At 38.0% G+C, this 21,730-nt stretch overlaps 3 protein-coding genes across 3 annotated transcripts; all 3 read right to left on the bottom strand.

Moving 5' to 3' along the window:
• Positions 1-1,149: 1,149 nt before the first annotated feature.
• LOC125262980 (trace amine-associated receptor 13c-like) lies at positions 1,150-3,774 on the bottom strand. Its single transcript, XM_048181819.1, has one exon. The coding sequence runs from the start codon at positions 3,697-3,699 to the stop codon at positions 2,686-2,688; it is 1,014 nt and encodes a 337-aa protein (XP_048037776.1). The 5' UTR covers positions 3,700-3,774; the 3' UTR covers positions 1,150-2,685.
• Positions 3,775-4,554: 780 nt separating this feature from the next.
• On the bottom strand, positions 4,555-6,571 carry LOC125262979 (trace amine-associated receptor 13c-like). Its single transcript, XM_048181818.1, has one exon. It carries the CDS (start codon positions 6,395-6,397, stop codon positions 5,396-5,398), a length of 1,002 nt encoding a protein of 333 aa, XP_048037775.1. The 5' UTR covers positions 6,398-6,571; the 3' UTR covers positions 4,555-5,395.
• Positions 6,572-19,735: 13,164 nt separating this feature from the next.
• Positions 19,736-21,062, bottom strand: LOC125262978 (trace amine-associated receptor 13c-like). The gene has a single exon (XM_048181817.1). The coding sequence runs from the start codon at positions 20,938-20,940 to the stop codon at positions 19,975-19,977; it is 966 nt and encodes a 321-aa protein (XP_048037774.1). The 5' UTR covers positions 20,941-21,062; the 3' UTR covers positions 19,736-19,974.
• Between the last annotated feature and the right edge of the window lie 668 nt (positions 21,063-21,730).

Here is a 21,730-nt window from a genome sequence, read left to right as displayed (position 1 = left end):
AGAAGTCTGTGATTCAGCTCATTATCTGCTAATGCCACGCCCACGGAGCCAGCGCTATTCAGACGCAAAATCAGAGGCAATACATGCATTCATCGTCTCAATCGTGTATTTATTGTCTTGAAAAGTGTTTATCTGGATGTAAAAGTCATGGTTAGCGAGCTCTAGAAGACATGCAGTTAGTTCCTGTTTTCTTTTCTTCTATAGATGAATTTTAGATGAGTTTTTGTTTCTTTAGCGCCCTCCGGCTGCAGTATGAATTGGAAACTCCATTCATGGAATAGCCTCTTCTTCTTTTAGATGAATTTGTGGACTAAAAATGCACAGAGAGCGCCCTCCGACTTCAAGTATGAATTGAAAACACCAGCGCTCATAGTAATGACAATGAATATTAAATAAATATAACTCCTCTGTATAGAAAATTGACATAAGCATATGAGAATCCAATATTTCTCCAAATGTGCATGCTTTTAAACTAAAAGCCTATATTCAGACTCTTTGCATCACAGAAATACATTATATTTTAAAGTATAATATAAAACCATTACTTTATATTGTAATAATATTTTTCTGTATGTTTCATATATCATGATGAGCTTGAGACATCACAGAAGGTTTTTTTCACAGCCTACCTGACTGAAATGCCTCATTAATATGCAAGTCATTTCAGCTCATTACTGTGCAATTCTTTTGTCTTCTCAGGTGAGAATGGCCCATTATTCAGTGGTGATTCATGCCTCCACGCATACTGTGTTTCTTGGCAAAAAGTGTCTTATAAAAACTAAATCAATATATTGTTTTATATGAAGGAGTAGGCAGCATAATTTTTACATAATTTTGAAGCAAAAACTCTAGTTTACAACCTCCAATACCCTAAAGTATTGTAAACACAGATTTACTATACTTTTTTTGGCCTTATTTCAGTGACTTAAGTTTTTTGTTTTTTCAATAACCACGCATAAATGTTATTCCTTCAAAAACACAAACATGTACATACATGTTCCTCACATATTATTGTAGCCTAGTTTGTGCTGAATACAGTGCAATGACACTTTTTCCATTAATATGTTTATGAACAACTGAAAAAAGCACAAATGTCAGGGCATGTCAAAACTTCTCCAGGCCCCAAATCAGCCTCAGACTCCAGAGGGTTAAATTTTCTCCTTTGATAATAAATAAAATCTGTTGAAACCTTAAAACCCTCAATACATTTGAAGGTTTTACATTTGCATTTATAAAGCTTTTCCAGTAATTGTCTTGTCTTGTGTTTGAAAGCGTGGAATTTGCCAATTTGCCATTTTGCAAATTTGACATTCATTTTATACACAAGAAGTACAATTGTACTTTCCCCAAATTTAATTTTAATATGTATTCAAGGACTCATCACAACTATGTTCCTCTTTTAGAAAGAAATGGTATTTGTGAGGTTTCCAGTCAGAATTTATACCATAGTACTAGGACTTCTCTCATTAGAGTTACAAATGATTTGCTCTTATCATCAGAACGTGGTTGTTTCTCTCTATTAGTGTTACTGGATCTTAGTGCTGCATTTGCATTATGTTGGCATTAGTGGAATTGCATTGGCATGTTTCAAATCATACTTGTCTGCCCGTATCAGTTTGTAGTAGTAAACATTTTAGTCAGTCGTACTGCCTCTGTCATCTTGTCTACTCTCTGTGTCAGAGGTGAAAGCAATTCTGAGAAAGCTCCTCCTCACACAAAGAGTGGACATAGACAGGTGAAGAAAAGGCATTATTCGAGGAGTTATAGTGCTTTCCTGAGGACTACAGACAGTCCAAATTAACTTTATTTCAAAGCCGCAATCCACTGTTCCAGTGCACATACAAACATTACAGTACGGAATAGCTCACCAATGGCTTTGAAGCAGTTCACAGAGAATGCGTTTTTGCATTCCACGGCTCTGTTTTTCCATTGTTTTTCTATGTAAACGTGTGGTAGATGGACGTCTTTAACCATTGCACTTGCGTCTTTTGCAGTGTCTTGTGCACGACAGAGCTCACAGCCCTCAACACAGAGCCCTCAAGTTAAAAGAAGTTCACCTTTTAAAAAAACATGTCTAGAGAGTAAAGAGAAAAATCTGTAAATGTAAAATCACACAAGTGCCTTTTTGCTATGTGAGTACACTTTAAAAGTCTAAACTGACTTTGTCAAAGTTTAGTTTTTTTTTCCTGCTTGTTACTTTGCACTTTTTGTTTAGAAAGGTTTATTATTCATTCAAATTTTATTTACTTCGGATATTACTTTTTTGACATTTCAATTCAAATAAAATTGTATCTAATTATTCTTAAGATCTTTTTTATTTGAAAGTGTGTACTTGCATTATTATGCTGTTATATTAACATTATATAATCAGTGGTATAAAATGGTCTTAAAATGACAATAATGTCATTTATCGCAATTATTTCTGGGACAATATATTGCCTAACAAAAAAGTAGTTATTGTGACAGGCCTTCTGAAAAGATACATAGATATAGTTGTCAAATGATGTTACAATTCATTTCAGATATATTACTCTATACACACTAGACATAATATTTAAATCTTTTGTCAGAACAATAATTTGCACATACAGTGTTGTTCCAAGCATAATTTGTTAATTTGATCTTAAAAGGGTATCTCTCATATTTGTCGTGTAATATCTGCAGTACTGCCATTCACATGAATCATTAATGGTAATCATTAAAAATGTCCACATGAGAGGATGCTGGCTTACATAATTTAAGAGTTAAGATATATTTAACTGCCTTTTTAAACCAGGGGTAAAATAAAGCATAGACAATGGGATTCAGACTGGAGTTAACATACAAGGTCCATGTTAGAAATTTTGACATAATTGCAGTGTTGACTGTGCTTCCTGATAAAGAAAGAATGTAGAATGGAATCCAGCAAAGCAGATGAAATGTCACAATTATTCCTAAAGTTAGAGCAGCCTTGCTCTCAGATTTCCTTTTTAAGGTGTCCTCCTTTACACTTTTTCTTGTCTTTAAAAGTAAATTAATAATTTTCACTTGCCGTTGAGCAGCATAGAATATCCTCAAATATAAAGTTATGATTGTGATACAAGGAGACACAAAGGACAAGATCAGGTCACTAGCTCTCCAGGCAGAACTCATCATGTAAGGGCACTCTCCATAGCATACGTCTGTTGTGTGAAAAGTGTCAAAATATTTATTATTTATTACAATGGCAGTATTGTAAGCTAAGGAACAAAACCAACAGAGAAAGATGATCATTAAAGTTTTAGTTGTGGTTATTTTCTGTGGGTACAATAAAGGGTGACACACAGCCACATAACGATCAACAGAAATAAAAACTAAATTACTGAGAGATGCTGATAGGAGCAGTCCAAGGGTATTTATAAACACTCCACACAAAATGTCTCCAAAGTACCAGCACGTCTCAGTTATTTTGATGCCCTCTATGGGTATCACAATAAGTCCAATAAGCAGGTCGGAAACAGCCAGAGAGAGAATGAGCAGGTTTGTTGGAGTGTGAAGCTTCTTGAAGTGAGAGATGGAGATGATCACCAGCAGGTTCAGAAACACAGTCCATGCTGACAGCAATGAAAAAAACACATACATGATATTGTATTCATGTCTGGAGCGTGTTCCCTTGATACATGATGAGTTGATGGCTGGAAAGCAGTATTGAGTCTCATGATCCTCTGTCTCATAGGCCATGAGTGGTTTCTTCCTATTAGGAGTTTGCTCTTTACTGTCCCTCCATTTATAGTGTTTGGATCAGACTCACCAACCCATCTACCACCCTCTCTGAAATTCTATAATAGCATTGTAGTGTTCTTCTTCTTCTTTTTTTTTTTTTTTTTTTTTTTATACAATAGAAAAAAGGAAAAAAAAGGCAGATGATGCAATGGTACTGTTAACTCAGACTACTCACTTACATTGAATTAAAGCTTATAGAAATAGATAGAATAAAAAGTTCGACAAATGACTTTGAAGCTTTATCAAAATTAGATGCGAAGTCCTGGAACTGTAAAGGCCCTATTTTGGTTTTACTGGCATCTAGTAATCTCTTTTAAATGGGACACTCTGTCCATTTATTAAGAAACCCACTTGGCCTGAGAAGATTTTAATGCAGAATTAATGCAAAATTATATAGTATATGTAGGTGTTTCTTGTGAAGATTAGAATTTTTATGAAAAATGAAATTTTAAATGAAGGCTTTATGTGATGTTGAGTAACGTGTAACAAAGTAACAAATTGACACCTACTAACTTTCAGTTTTATTCCTTATTTAATGATTTGAACGTAATTAGAGATGCACATGTACATGAATTTTGTAATTAGTTCAATTTAAAAAAATTAATTGTTGGATTTACTTAAAAAATAAAAAGTGGTTCCACGCAACAATATTGAGTAATTTGTACAAAAAACTATTTAGTTGAATGAACAAAAGAAATTCAAGTAAAGCTGACAAAATTTCTTTGAGTAAATACAAATCATTTGAATGTCACTGTTACATAATATTTATATGTGCAGTTTACTTAATAATGTTATGTTGATTACGTACGGTGAACACAATTTTTTTTTTGAATAATCTTTTAAATAAAAAGGATACAACATATCAGAATGCAGCCCCTCACCCCAAAATGCACTCAAAAATAACTAATTGAACAAACTCAATTGAATTGAGAGCAGGAGTTTCATCCTATAAACATGCTTAAATGAGTGCGCACAGCCTAAACACAGGCGACACTGTTCTGCATAATGGGAACCACAAAATACAAAAACATTACAGAAACTACTCTAAATGTCCAACATAACTGAACATTAAACACTAACAAAAACTAACAACATCTTTCCCTTTACTGAAAAATACATAAAATAACACTTTAATCCCTAAATTTACTCTCCTAATGCAGTCCCTTGCAAAGCATGCTGGGTACTATGGATCCACTGCAGAGTTAGTTATGTCAACAATAATGTGTGCGTTTCACACAGGAAAGTTAAGTTGACTGAACAAACACTAAGTTAAGCTGACAATACTCAATTTTAGTAGAAACAACGCAGTTAAATTACATTCATGTAGTTACATGAGTTTTTTAAGTAATGTGAACAAGGGTGGTTTGAGTGAAACTAAAAACAGTGAAAGTTCATTTTTTGAGTGTTGATTAATATGAATAGCATCATGTATATGAGCAGGATAATTAAGATTCCTGACAATCTGATAAAACATTAACAGGTTTGTTTTGTTACATTTGCAAAATTGCAAAAAGTTACATTTATTTATTTGGTACGTAGATTAATTATGGATTATTTAGCCTATTAAAATAATCTAAAATAAGTTCTAAATGACAGTATATGGTGCACTTTATAAGGAATTGCTTCACCAGTTTGAAGCACAAATTGTGTTAATTCATGAATGATGATTTGTAAAAATATTAAGCCTAGAGGATGCTTGCTGAAATATTCTAAGAGTTAAGATGTGCTTAACAGATTTTCTAAACCAGGGGTAAAATAAAGCATAGATAAGAGGATTCAGACATGAGTTAATGTATAAGACCCATATTAGACAATACAGTACAGTGGGTGGGATTGCTGTGTTTTCAGTTAGAGTCAAGATATAGTATGGAATCCAGCAAAGCAGATGAATTGCCACAATGATTCCTAATGTCAGAGCAGCTTTGCTCTCAGATTTCCTCCTCATTGAACCTTCCACAACACATTTTCCACTCTTCATCAGAGAGTTTATCATTTTAACTTGTTTTTGTGCAACATAAAATATCCTCAAATGTAAAATTATGATCAGGGTACAAGGAAACAGGAAGGAAAATATTAAATCAATTACTCTCCATTCAAATGTAAGCATAACATTACATTCACCATAACATGCCTCTGTTCTGTATGAGATACTTACTACAATTGCAATATTATAAGTTGAAGAAAAAAGCCAGCAAAAACAGACAATAATTATCATTCTAGTCATGGTTATTTTCTGTGGGTACAGTAAAGGGTGACACACAGCCACATAACGATCAACAGCAATTAAAACTAAATTACTGAGAGATGCTGATAAAAGTAGCCCCATGATGAACATAAATAGTTTACAGAAAGTTTCTCCGAAGTACCAACATGTCTCAATCAACTTGATGGCCTCTAAGGGCATCACAATAAGTCCAGTAAGCAGGTCGGCCACAGCCAGAGAGAGAATAATCAGGTTGGTTGGAGTGTGAAGCTTCTTGAAGTGAGAGATGGAGATGATCACCAGCAGGTTCAGAAACACAGTCCATGCTGACAGAAGTGAAAAACACATGTACATAAAATAGTAATCATAACTGAAGCGTTTTCCCTTGATACATGATGAGTTGATGGCAGGAAAGCAGTATTGAGTCTCATGATCCTCTGTCTCGTAGGCCATGAGTGAGTCTCCTCCTGTTAGGAGTTTGTTCTCCTCTCCTTACTGTCCTTTCATTTATACAGTGTTTGACAGACTGGCCAACACATCTACCACCCAATCAGATGCTGCAACATTTTTTTGCACTCCATCCATCCATCCATCCATCCATCCATCCATCCATCCATCCATCCATCCATCCATCCATCCAGTTATGGAATGACATGAGGCATAAATGTGTGTTCACACTTGTAATCTGGTTCTCTTGGTTCTTTTGGTCTGGACCAAAAATGAAAATGTGTTAATGTATATGCGATTAACGCCATGAAACAGGAAGTTGTTGTAACTCAGGCATACATGTCAATATTCAGTTATAGTAATGGCGCCACCCACTGGCAACAGGAAGTGATGTTTACCACTGTGATGCACTACTAGCAACATACTAAAATATTCAATTGAGTGCTAAACGTACTACAAACATTCTAAAACATTTTAGCAACACTTAGCTGAGTGCTAAAGCATGCTATTATAGTCATGAAACAGAAAGTTGTTGTAACTCAAGTATAATATATCCAATCTGCTCAAAATTCATGTTAGACAAGTCCCCTGGCCTGAAGACACCTACACGGCAAAAATTTTGTTATAATCATATCACCACTATATGGTAGCAGGAAGTGTGGCAAATACAAATGACTGATGTAGTCATCCTATAGAGGGTATGCATGTGACGTCACCATCGACCATTACGACTGCGGTCACGGCCACTGAGTGGCAAAAGACTGAAGGAGCTCGCACACCAGACGTGAAGCTCAGCGCCTCGCCACGTCTTTAAAATTCGAACGCATTGTTTTCTATGAGTGTACGCACACCGGCGGTGACATTCGGTGCCTGTCCGCGGCGCACAGCTAAGCATCAGAAAAAAATATAAAACAATGCGTTCGAATTTGAAAGACGTGTCGCGGCGCGGCGCTGAGCTTCGCGTCCGGTGTGCGAGCCCCTTGAGCTGCAGCATTGGTTTTCAGCGTGAATGTCGTGAAAAAACACATCCAAAACTGGAAAGAGCTTTGTGATTGACCGTACAAATAGCTTTGACACAAACCCTGAGGTATATATTTAAAGACTGCAGAAAGCAACAGGGAAAAAATCTAATGGATTACTGCAATTCACAGAAACAGCTCGACTCCAGGCAGAGAAACATGGATTTGCAGTTATCGTTTTGTGTCAAATTATTGGATTTTGAGGTAAAATCATACCGTATATATTGTATTGTTATATATTATGTTGACAACTCATCAATTAAATATTTTCCATCATATATTCTGCATAATTTGGTGTTTTAAAATAAACAACACTGACAAAAACTATACTATAAAACTATATATGTTTTAGGGCTGGACAATATGACGATATAACATTGATATAAGTGATTACGTGGATTTAAACCTACCGATATTGTAGTTATATAAAATGTTCACAGGCAGATTTGCTTTATGTATTTCCCCGCCTCCGAAATCAGGCACATATAAATGTCAGGAAACACGACTCCTGGCTGCATGTCAATATCCATGGATTAGGTTTATTTGACAAGTTGTAAGGAACACATTCAATTCCAACCTTTAGTGTAATTCGTTAGTTTTACTCGCGTTTTCGCAGTTTCCCCTGTTAAATCCAGTCACGCAGCAGGTTCTTTTGCCACTCAGTCCAGCTGAGGGAGCGCGCTTTTGGCGGGAAAGTGACGTCGATGCATATCCTCTATATTTATATACTCTAATGCATATTGCCCACCGTGCTCTGTTTTCCTAAAGCCACTGTGTGGCGGTGGCATAGGTGCAAGGGCCCATTCATTGCTGCTTGCAGCTTTAATTTCATTTGTGTCTTTGTTTTATTATATAAGTCATATAAAATTATATATGTCACTGGCCATTGGCAGGTGTGGCAAAAAGTTAGTTTTAGGACCGGTGTGTACATATAATGGAATTTTATCAGCTGAGAACTTGTGAAGAGCACACAAAAACTGAGATCTGACATTTTAATGAAACCAGATCTGCCACAATTGGCTTTTTTTTCTTCTTTTGCTATGCTTGAATTTGTTTATCAACAGCCAAAACTGTTCATAATGTGCACATGTTGCAATGATATGATATGAGATGAGATGATATGATATGAGATGAGTAGTGATGTTTGTAAATGCCTTAATGTTGGGCTTGGCATTAATTGATTGTGAACCACTAGATATATAAGGCCAGAGATGCCACATGATTCCCGTTGTCCTTCATGGGACTAGTAAGAGAGTTTCAGTTAGTAGGTCAAAGCTGTAACCATTAGGCAGTGACCCCTAATGATTAGATGATATGAACATCTGAGTAAATCAATTACAGTACACTCTGAAGACCAATTATGGTTATGGCATGTTATTTACAAAATGTGCCCCTGAGGGTGCTGTTAAAATCTCTGCTGATTACAGAGATGATCCTTAACTGAACCGTTCATTAAAAGTGTGAAAAACATGGACAAACACACATAACAGACTGATGCAACAGCTTCTCTTTGTTGATGAGTCATGGGTCAGTGACCTGACCTACCACTTTTGATTAACTGAATTTAATGTATCCATGCAAATGAATGTCAAATTAAGTTAAACAACCAAACTAACAAAATGTGAAATTTGTGAGCTACAAAAAAAAAAAACTACATTCATTAATGTTAGCATTTATTATTTTTCTGTCATGAAAATGTTTCCACCATTTTGAATGTTCAGAAAAACCTACTTTTTCAAACTCCTTCTAGATGGTTTGTCTAATTTTCACAAAAATTGAATCATATCATCTTTAGACCATGCTTGCAAAAAGTTTTTAAAGCTTTTTGATAAACCCAACTGTTCTCGAGTAACGGTGGCCGAATTTAATGAAGAGCATGTCAAATTGGATCGAGTTTTGATACATGTCATCACAAGCATGACCAGAGGCTACATGCAGCGTTTCGGCACAGCGAAAGATAAATATTTTTTGCCAATAGCTTCTGAACGGTTTGCTTAAAAATCATAAAACTGGTCTCTTTTGATTCAGTGGGTGTAGGCCATTCTGTACCATTCCCTGAAGGTATTCAAAAGATTTTGGATCAGCGCCACCTTCTGGTCAAAATTTATGAAATTTCCAAAAATGCAAATAGCTTTTAAATAATTTTGCCTATTTTAGGCCTTTATAGATTCTTTGAGTTATACCAAGAACAATGTTATACCATATTTGGTCAAACTTGCTGTCCACCATGTTGAAGTTAAAGTTTTTTGAAAACCCACTTTTCTGAGCTCCTTCTAGATGTTTGGTCCAATTTTCACCAAAATCAGCTCAGACCATCTTCAGCCAATGAAAAAAGTTGTCAAAAGCTTTTTGATTGACCAAACCGTTCTCAAACAATGCATCAACAAATTTGATGGCATGGGGCCAAGCTGATTCTGAAGCTGTAACTCTACAGTGTTTTGGCATATTTACAGCAAACTTTGTACGAGTCATTGTCTTCTCACACTGACCACAACATCAATTTGGTAACAGCGCCACCTATTGGTCAAAAGTAATAAGCAAGTTAATTATATTGCAGTGACTGTATTTGTGGTTCCCTTTCGTGGGAACTATCGACGCTATGTCAATGACGTGATGGGAACCCTCTGTATGATGTGTTCGTGAAGCACCTCTGTATCCAACCAATGAGGAAACGAGACGTCAGAGGCGGGTGACGTCACGGACCAGGAAACTATAAAGCATACCCAGAACAAAGAACGCTAGCTTCTGTTGTCTTCAGCAAGCGCTCTCTGTATCTTGTGTGTCTTATTTGGTGTTGTTTGTCTTATCACATATAAACAAGTCACGATCTCTTCGTCTGAGGACAAGAGTATCTCACACCAATCCATATATTTATATATATAAAAAAGACACGTATTATGGCGAGAAACAGCAGTGAAATGGGAGTTGAGTATGCCCAGGCAGCTCTCGAGGGAGCTGTCTGTGTGCACTGTAAAAACCTGCTGAGGCAGCGCGTAGATTGAGTTTTCATTAAAATATAGCTCAGATCTTGCGCTTGCCGAGGCAGCGCGTAGATTGAGTTTTCATTAAAGAATATATGGCTCTGATCTCGCGTTGCCGAGGCAGCGCGTAGATTAAGTCTGCAAGAATGAATATCCGGCTCGGGTCTTGCATTTGCCGAGGCTGCGCATATATCACGTGTCCGCAATTATGCATGTGTGTGTGTATGTCTATATATATATATTTATATATTAAGGGATCTGAGTAGACGGGAGTTCTCTTTCTCTCTTACCCTAAAATACCTTGCGAATTATTACGAGCTATAATTCTTTTTTGTGTTCTAAATATATTCAGTCTGTTCAAAAATATATATATTTATATAAGAACTGGCTGCATTTAATTTGAGGATTAAATGAAATATTGAATACATTAAATTCTGAGGAATTTAAAAGAAAATAAAGGAGACCGTTCTGCCAACCCTGCCACCTCGTGTGCTTCAGGGCGCAGTGGTTTCCAGTGTTCCTCCAAGAAAGAGGAGGATTGTAGAGCGGTCAGTTCAGATGTTCCCTGCCGGTTCGCCATTTCAGGGAACTGGCCTGACCTCTCTTCCAAAGAAAGTGTCGCCACCCTTGGTCCCCCGCAGAAAGCTTGTGGACAGGGACAGGCGACACAGCTGAAGTCTCTGTGGGGTAACACAGATCTGCGGACTGTAATTATCACCAAGAAGGCTTCGAAGAGGTCCTGATGCCAGTGGCGCGGGACATTGGAGGGCAGCCCCCTCCAGAGAGGGTTGGGTATTAAAATACTTGGTACCCATCCCTCTTTGGCGCCCTCAGGGGGCCGTTCTGCTAACCCTGCCACCCAGTGTGCTTCAGGGCGCAGCAGTCTCCACCGACCCTCCGAGGAGGGCCGGTCATCACTTGATTCGGCTGTTCCTTGCCGGTTCGCCGCTTCAGGGCGCCGAGTCAAGTGCTCAAAAACCCAGAGGCCAGTCTCGAGAGACTGGTTCCCTTAGTAAATAAAGCAGAATGGAAACTTCTCCCAAATATTCCAAAATGGGTGCTGCTCACAATAGAAAAGGGTTACAAATTCGGGTCTCGCCCGGCCCAGTTTAATGGGGTCCTTCCCACAGTGGTGGCCCCCGTGCAGTCTCTGGTAATGGAACAGGAGGTTATGACGCTCTTGCAAAAAGGAGCTATAGAAGGGGTTCTCCTCCCAGCAAGCTGTCAGGGTTTTACAACCAATGCTTCATTGTTCCAAAGAAGGATGGAGGGTTATCCCACAGATCAGGTCTGAGGACTGGTTTGTTGTGATAGACCTGAAAGATGCTTACTTTCATGTATCCATCCATCCTCAACACAGGAAGTCCCTCAGGTTTGCTTTCGGGGCAAAGCTTTGCTGTACAGGGTTCTTCCCTTCGGCTTATCTCTATCACCCCGCATGTTCACGAAGTGCGTGGATGCAGCTCTGGCTCCTTTGAGACTCCAGGGCATCCGCGTACTGAATTATATCGACGACTGGTTGATACTAGCTCAAACAGAACAGTTGGCAGTTCAACATTGAGATATTGTTCTGTCGCACATGAAGAAGCTTGGGCTGAGGCTCGATGCCAAGAAAAGTGTGCTGGTTCCGAGTCAAATTACCAACTACTTAGGGGTAGTTTGGGACTCCACCACAATACAGGCATATTTATATTTAGAACAGTGGTGGCTCAGAACCAAGGGGTTTTCTCCGAGGGGAAATCCTTTTTGCATGATCAAAGTCATGCGCCGATGCCTTCGTGCTCTGGTCATGTGGAAAAAGCCTTGGTTCCTGTCCCAGGACCCGTGTTGGGGACTTCTCGTCATTGTGTAATGCTTACGACGGATGCTTCCCTCACGGGCTGGGGGGCGATCATGAGTGGTCGCTCAGCTCAGGGTCTCTGGGAGGACCATCAGAGTTCCTGGCACATAAATCAGCTGGAAATGATGGCGGTATTTCTTGCAGTAAAATACTTCCTCCCAGACCTGAGGGCATTAAAATGTGGGAGCAGACGCCCTGTCGAGGCAGGGGCCGAGGCCCGGGGAATGGAGTCTCCACACCGAGGTGTGGAGCTCACTTTGGAAAACTTCGGTCGAGCTGAAATCGATCTATTTGCTTCAGGGGAATCAACCCATTGTCCACTGTGGTTCTCCCTATCTCATTCAGCACCATTGGGTCTGGATGCCATGGTACAGACGTGGCCGAGGCTGGGTCTTTATGCCTTTCCCCGTTCGCTCTACTCCCGGGAGTTCTGAAGAAAGTATGCCAGGAAGGGGTCAGTCTAATATTGATAGCCCTGTACTGGCCAACCAAAATATGGTTCTCAGACTTAGTGTCACTTCTAGATGGCTCCCTGATGGAGCTTCCTCTCAGGCAGGACCTCCTGTCTCAAGCGGGCGGCATGATAATTCATCCACGCCCAGAACTACGGAGACTGTGGGCCTGGCCTCTGAGGGGGCCAGGCTCATAGATGCTGCTCTCCCAACTGAGATTGTGGAGACCATACTCCACTCCAGAGCTCCATCCACGAGGAAGTGTATGCGGCCATTTCGGCCATGCTCCTCTGGGGGATTCCTTGGTAGGATGAGACCCCCTTTTTATACGCTTCCTCCGTGGTACTCTGAGGCTGAGGCCTTCAGTACGTACAAGGACTCCGGCTTGGGACTTGGCCGTGGTATTAGAAGGGTGAAACTCAATCTGCTCTGCCCAGTGAGGGCTTTAGATGCATATGTCCACAGAGCTGCCCTGTGGGGCAAAACGGATCAATTGTTTGTGTATTCCGGGTCTCATAAGAAAAGAGGGCCCAACATCTAAGCAGAGAATGAGCAAGTGGGTGGTCGAGGCTATCTCACTTGCTTATGAGGCGGCCGGACAGCCATCTCTGTTAGCTGTCCGTGTCCACTCTACTAGGGGTATGGTGGCCTCAAAGGCCTTAATGTCAGGAGTATCCATTAACACTCTGAGGTCTGAAGGTATCGCCGGCGATACCACCGTGGTTTTTTTCTTATCAGTGTGAAAGAGACTCAAAATACTCAAAATACTATATCTTCTTTTATTTGTGTACACTCAGAGTAAAAACAAAATGTTGTGCTTTTTGTAAAATAAAGAAAACAAACATGATGCGTGATCTCTCGTCTCCCTCTGAACGAACTCCAATCTGATAGTTCTTAGAAAATGAACTGTAACTTAGTGAATACTAATGACAAAAAAATTACACTTATGTCTAAAAAAACGTTAAGATGTCAGGTTTTAAAACATATAAGTCAAATCGAAAACAAACCTTCTGTGTTTATGTAATCTGTATGAAAAGAGAGCCATGTCAGAAGTCCGTGATTCAGCTCATAATCCGCTAATGCGGCCACGCCCACGGAGCCAGCGCTATTCAGACGCAAATTCAGAGGCAATACATGCATACATCATCTCAATCGTGTATTTATTGTCTTCAAAAGTGTTTTGAATAGCCATATTTAGCGATCTCTTGCCTCTGTTAGTTCCTTGATTGTCACATGATATGCCTCTTCTTTTACTGAGGCATTTGTGGACAAAAGGGGCAGAGCGCCCTCTGGCTCAAGTATGAATTAAAAACACCGCATCCAGCGCTCATAATGATGACAATAAATATAGAATAATAAATATTACTGCTCTGTATAGAAAATTGATATAAACATATGAGAATCCATCAATATTTCTCCAAATGTGTATGCTTTTAAGCATATTAAGAAATTATGGTCAATATAAGATTTTAAGAGTCAAAATGTGAAGCTTGAGTCTTAGATCTTTTTAATGATGTATAGTTTGTCAACTGCACATCAACATTTAGGCTCTATAATATAACAAATATAGTAGCCTATATGAAATGCCCTAGAGGTAGGAATGTTCAGACGCTTTGCATCACAGAAATACATTATATTTTAAAGTATATTAACACTCTGAGGTCTGAAGGTATCGCCGGCGATACCACCGTGGTTTTTTCTTATCAGTGTGAAAGAGACTCAAAATACTCCGTCAATGTTGCACATACAATTAAGAGTTATACACCATTTTAATCTGTGGAATATCTTCTTTCATTTGTGTACACTCAGAGTAAAAACAAAATGTTGTGCTCTTTGTAAAATAAAGAAAACTAACATGATGCGTGATCTCTCCTCTCCCTCTGAACGAAGTCCAATCTGATAGTTCTTAGAAAATGAACTGTAACTTAGTGAACACTAATGACAAAAAAATTGCACTTATGTCTAAAAAAACGTTAAGATGTCAGGTTTTAAAACATGTAAGTCAAATCGAAAACAAACCTTCTGTGTTTATGTAATCTGTATGAAAAGAGAGCCATGTCAGAAGTCCGTGATTCAGCTCATTATCCGCTAATGCGGCCACGCCCACGGAGCCAGCGCTATTCAGACGCAAATTCAGAGGCAATACATGCATTCATCATCTCAATCGTGTATTTATTGTCTTCAAAAGTGTTTTGAATAGCCATATTTAGCGATCTCTTGCCTCTGTTAGTTCCTTGATTGTCACATGATATGCCTCTTCTTTTACTGAGGCATTTGTGGACAAAAGGGGCAGAGCGCCCTCCGGCTGCAAGTATGAATGATGAAAACACAGTATCCAGCACTCATAGTAATGACAATAAATATAGAATAATAAATATTATCTCTGTATAGAAAATTTATATAAACACATGAGAATCCATCAATATTTCTCCAAATGTGTATGCTTTTAAGCATATTAAGAAATTATGGTCAATATAAGATTTTAAGAGTCAAAATGTGAAGCTTGAGTCTTAGATCTTTTTAATGATGTATAGTTTGTCAACTGCACATCAACATTTAGGCTCTATAATATAACAAATATAGTAGCCTATATGAAATGCCCTAGAGGTAGGAATGTTCAGACGCTTTGCATCACAGAAATACATTATATTTGAAAGTATATTAAAATAGAAAACCATTATTTGGTTAGAGACTTGAGACTTCTTTTAAAAACATTATAATGGCATTATAATGTGTTCAATCTTTTGACTGGTAGTGTAATTTAACATAGGCCTATACAAAATTTTCTTCATATCATGTGCAATAATACGTGCATGCATGAGATCAGAAAAATCATGTTTTTTTTTGTCCTGAGTGGACTTTAATCCTGTTATTAGCATGATCACAGAGGGTTTTTTCACAGCCTACCTGACTGAAAGGCCTCATTAATATGCAAGTCATTTCAGGTCATTATTATTCAATTCTTTTGTCTTCTCAGGTGAGAATCACCCATTATACATGAGGATTCCCGCCTCCTCGCATACTGTGTTTCTTGACCAAAAGTGTCTTAGAAAATTTAAATCTCTCTATTGTTTTATATGAAGGAGTAGGAAGGATAATTTTTACTTCATTCTGAAGCAAAAACTCTAGTCTACAACCTCCAATACCTAGAAGTCTTATGAACACAGATTTAATATACTTTTTTTGGCCTTATTTCAGTGACTTAAGTTTTTTGTTTTTTCAATAACCACGCATAAACGTTATTCCTTCAAAAACACAAACATGTACATACATGTTCCTCACATATTATTGTAGCCTAGTTTGTGCTGAATACAGTGTAATGACACTTTTTCCATTAATATGTTTATGAACAACTGAAAAAAGCACAAATGTCAGGGCATGTCAAAACTTCTCCAGGGCCCCAAAAATCCTCAGACCCCTGAGGGTTAAAATAGAAAACCATTATTTGGTTAGAGACTTGAGACTTCTTTTAAAAACATTATAATGGCAATGTGTTCAATCTTTTGACTGGTAGTGTAATTTAACATAGGCCTATACAAAATTTTCTTCATATCATGTGCAGTAATACGTGCATGCATGAGATCACAAAAATCATGTTTTTTTTGTCCTGAGTGGACTTTAATCCTGTTATCAGCATGATCACAGAGGGTTTTTTCACAGCCTACCTGACTGAAAGGCCTCATTAATATGCAAGTCATTTCAGGTCATTATTATTCAATTCTTTTGTCTTCTCAGGTGAGAATCACCCATTATACATGAGGATTCACACCTCCATGCATACTGTGTTTCTTGACCAAAAGTGTCTTTGAAAATTTAAATCTCTCTATTGTTTTATATGAAGGAGTAGGAAGGATAATTTTTACTTCATTCTGAAGCAAAAACTCTAGTCTATAACCTCCAATACCCAGAATCCTTGTGAACACAGTTTTAATATATATTTTTTGGCCTTATTTCAGTGACTTAAGTTTTTTGTTTTTTCAATAACCACGCATAAACGTAATTCCTTCAAAAACACAAACATGTACATACATGTTCCTCACATATTATTGTAGCCTAGTTTGTGCTGAATACAGTGTAATGACACATTTACCATTAATATGTTTATGAACAACTGAAAAAAGCACAAATGTCAGGGCATGTCAAAACTTCTCCAGGGCCCCAAAAATCCTCAGACCCCTGAGGGTTAATGACATATGTGGTTCTGCTGGATGGTCATCCCAGCACACATTTATTAGGTTTTACAACCTGGACGTAGGCTCCTCTCCGGGGTCCTCAGTTCTGTCTACAAGATAACAGACAGGTACTTGTTGATACGGCATAGTTGGGATAGCGTTCCCATCACGTCATTGACATAGCGTCGATAGTTCCCACGAAAGGGAACGTCTCGGGTTACTGATGTAACCCTTGTTCCCTGAGTAAGGGAATGAGACGCTACGTCACGTTGCCGTACCCCCTGCATACCTGTGAGCGTCTTGCTTCAGACATATTCCAGAAGCTAGCGTTCTTTGTTCTGGGTATGCTTTATAGTTTCCTGGTCCGTGATGTCACCCGCCTCTGACGTCTCGTTTCCTCATTGGTTGGATACAGAGGTGCTTCACGAACACATCATACAGAGGGTTCCCATCACGTCATTGACGTAGCATCTCGTTCCCTTACTCAGGGAACAAGGGTTACATCAGTAACCCTAGACGTTTTTCAGCCATTTTGACTAAAATAATCTAAAAACTTCTGTAATTACTTATTGTTACAGTTTTTCTGAAACTCCCAGCCATGCTTGCATGTCTCATTGTTCCTTTTTATGCTTAGCCCTGATAATTGCTGCTTGCAGCTATATTTGTTACTATAATTACAACATACAAATATTATACAAAATATGAAATATTACTATTATAATACCACTTTAACATCATGGCATTATCTTTTTTTAGTTAATTTATTCAGTTACCTTTCTTCCAGTGTGTACAGTTCAGAATAGCCAGCTGCTCTAGACTCTAAGTTTTCTAATTTTTTAAAAGATGATTGTTGTTGTTATATTGTGTGGAACAGTGGATCCACTGTGATTGTCATTTTATGACATCCAAGTACCACCTAGTCACCACAAATGTTTGTTCTATTTTTTTTTCAGCATTGGGCAATAAATCTCTTTGAGGGCAAGCCTAAAGGTTAGTTGACCCCTTTTGTGTGAATGATGACAGAATTTTCATTTTTGGGTTAACTCTTTTTATAGAGTGTGAGAATTACAGAAACAATGCCATATTATAATTAATACCAATATACTTGTAGTTTAGGTCAGGCTGGCTAACCCATCTACTGCCCACTCTGATGCAACATAGCAGTTTAATAAATGTTTATTATTTTTTTGATTAATTGACCAAACAATTGTTCTATCAGCTGATGGCTCAGACGTATATATGTGTCTTCTTTACATTTAATTAAATTTTTTTATATAGATTACACTTTTTCTCTTTAATTATTTTACAACCCATTTTAAAGAAAATGATTATAATAAATATGATACTGGTCAGTGACATCTTTGGTAAACGTTGGTGGACAGCCATTTTTAGGTCTCTCCAAAGATGCTCAATTGGGTTTAAGTCAGGGCTCTGGTTGGGCCATTCAAGAACAGTCACGGAGTTGTTGTGAAGCCACTCCTTCGTTATTTTAGCTGTGTGCTTAGGGTCATTGTCTTGTTGGAAGCACTCTGGAGAAGGTTTTCGTCCAGGATATCCCTGTACTTGGCCGCATTCATCTTTCCCTCGATTGCAACCAGTCGTCCCATGCTTCACTGTTGGGACTGTATTGGACAGGTGATGAGCAGTGCATTAGAATTAAGGCCAAAAAGTTCTATCTTGGTCTTATCAGACCAGAGAATCTTATTTCTCACCATCTTGGAGTCCTTCAGGCAGGCTTTAATGTATCTTGCACTGAGGAGAGGCTTCCGTTGGGCCACTCTGCCATAAAGCCCCGACTGGTGGAGGGCTGCAGTGATGGTTGACTTTCTTCAACTTTCTCCCGACTGCATCTCTGGAGCTCAGCCACAGTGATCTTTGGGTTCTTCTTTACCTCTCTCACCAAGGCTCTTCTCCCCCGATAGCTCAGTTTGGCCGGACGGCCAACTCTAGGAAGGGTTCTGGTCGTCCCAAACGTCTTCCATTTAAGGATTATGGAGGCCACTGTGCTCTTAGGAACCTTAAGTACAGCAGAAATTTTTTTGCAACCTTGGCCAGATCTGTACCTTGCCACAATTCTGTCTCTGAGCTCTTCAGGCAGTTCCTTTGACCTCATGATTCTCATTTGCTCTGACATGCACTGTGAGCTGTAAGGTCTTATATAGACAGGTGTGTGGCTTTCCTAATCAAGTCCAATCAGTATAATCAAACACAGCTGGACTCAAATGAAGGTGTAGAACCATCTCAAGGATGATCAGAAGAAATGGACAGCACCTGAGTTAAATATATGAGTGTCACAGCAAAGGGTCTGAATACTTAGGACCATGTGATATTTCAGTTTTTCTTTTTTAATAAATCTGCAAAAATGTCAACAATTCAGTGTTTTTCTGTCAATATGGGGTGCTGTGTGTACATTAATGAGGAAAAAAAATGAACTTAAATGATTTTAGCAAATGGCTGAAATATAACAAAGAGTGAAAGGGGGTCTGAATACTTTCCGTACCCACTGTATGTACCAAATTAAATACAACATTACATTGAGCTTATAGTTTTTCTACAGATGTCCAAATTATTATAGTAACTAAGCAAACATCTCTCTCTCTCTCTCTCTCTCTCTATATATATATATATGTATGTATCATATGTATTGAATATATATATATATATATATATATATATATATATATATATATATATATATATATAATATATATATATATATATATATATATATATATATATATATATATATATAAAATAATAATATTCATTATAACATAATTCTGAACTTCACAACAAATAAATATATAATTCACTAATTAATGAATCATATAACTTTTGTGATATTAAAATCAAGAGCAGAACTTAAAATTGATCCAGAGGGCTAGGGTTAGGGTTTTCTCTTATGATTTCTTGTATAACATTATGGGCGTGTGATTAATGAACTGGCACAACTTCTATTCTTATGATTTTTTTATTTTTTATTTATTACATATATAGTAATTTCTTTTTTAATTCATGTCTGTTTAGCCCACAATTTCTCATGGGTTTATTAACCAATAATCATAGAATTTCTGTCATAATATTATGCTATTCATTATTATGGTCAAGTCAAAAAGATATTATGTTGGCTTGAATATTTTAAGAGTTAAAATGTGTTTAACTGACGTTTTAAACCAGGGGTAAAAGAAAGCATAGATAAGAGGATTCAGACCTGAGTTAATATACAAAATCCATAATAGAATATAGGCTGTGGTAGAAGCCATTCCTGTGTTTTCTGTTAGTGACAAAATAAAGAAAGGAATCCAACAAAATAGATAAACTGTGACAATGATTCCTAATGTGAGAGCAGCTTTTCTTTCAGATTTCGTCCTCACTGAACCTTCAGTTACATGTTTTCCAGTCTTCACCAGAGAGTTTATAACTTTCACTTGCTGATGTGCAACATAAAATATCCTCAAATATAAAGTTATGATCAGGGTACAAGGAAACAAGAAAGACAAGAACAGATCAGAGACTGACCAGTCAAAAGTAATCATAATTGTACATTCTCCATAACATGCATACTTTTTGTGTGATACACTCATAACTATTGCAGTGTTATACACTGAAGAGCAAACCCAGAAAATACAAACAATAATTAAAGTTTTAGCTGTGGTTATTTTCTGTGGGTACAGAAAAGGGTGACACACAGCCACATAACGATCAACAGCAACTAAAACTAAATTACTGAGAGATGCTGAGAAGAGAAGTCCCATGATTATTAAAAACAGTCTGCAGAAAGTGTCTCCAAAGTACCAGCATGTTTCAATCAGCCTGGTGGCCTCTAAGGGCATCACAATAAGTCCAATAAGCAGGTCGGCCACAGCCAGAGAGAGAATGATCAGGTTTGTTGGAGTGTGAAGCTTCTTGAAGTGAGAGATGGAGATGATCACCAGCAGGTTCAGAAACACAGTCCATGCTGACAGCAATGAAAAAAACACATACATTATATTGTATTCATGACTGGAGCGTTTTCCCTTGATGCATGATGAGTTGATGGCAGGAAAGCAGTATTGAGTCTCATGATCCTCTGTCTCATAGGCCATGAGTGAGTCTCCTCCTGTTAGGAGTTTGTTCTCCTCTCTTTCTGTCTTTTCATTTATACAGTGACTGGTCAGACTGACACACCCATCTACCAGCTACACACACACACACACAGGTTTGTTTTTGTGAATTGTGGGGACTTTCCATTGGCATAATGGTTTTTATACTGTACAAACCGTATTTTCTATCTCCCTACACCAACCCTACACCTAAACCTACCCATCACAGGAAACTGCACACTTTTACTTTAAAAAAACAACAACAACAACAACAACAACAACAAAAAAAAAACAATAAGGGCTTTTCTATAAATACAAGGTTAAAAGCATCAAAATCAACAAAAACAAAAGCCACTTTTCCACCGTCGGGCCAAACCATTCCGCTCTTCCATTCCATGCTGATCTGGGACAGTTGGTACGGATAGGGTTTCTGTGGCAAGCAGGGTGGGGCCGAGAGCTGTCGGAACAGAACCTCAAGGAAGATCTCTGGAAGGAAAAAAGGAGTGATGACAGGGATAGATGAGAAAGGACCAGGCCTGGATTATTTATGTTGTTTTATTATGTTTTTATACGGCAGTCGCACGTAAGGGGCTGCCGCTTTACTTTCTTTTTGTTATTAGTTTATTTTATAATTACTAATAATGAATTACAAGTTACTTTGAACGTTCCCCAGTTCCTACCTCCTTCCCAAACTTCATTACAGTTTCATTTTCCTCTGTGGCGCTGATTACAGTCGCCTTTTGCAATGTAATACAAATGTGTCAGTCATTGCCCTGGTAACGCAAGAGTTTAC

This window comes from Megalobrama amblycephala, linkage group LG2, assembly GCF_018812025.1.
Source record: "Megalobrama amblycephala isolate DHTTF-2021 linkage group LG2, ASM1881202v1, whole genome shotgun sequence".
NCBI lineage: Eukaryota > Metazoa > Chordata > Actinopteri > Cypriniformes > Xenocyprididae > Megalobrama > Megalobrama amblycephala.
This window is presented reverse-complemented; position numbering and strand designations above follow the sequence as displayed.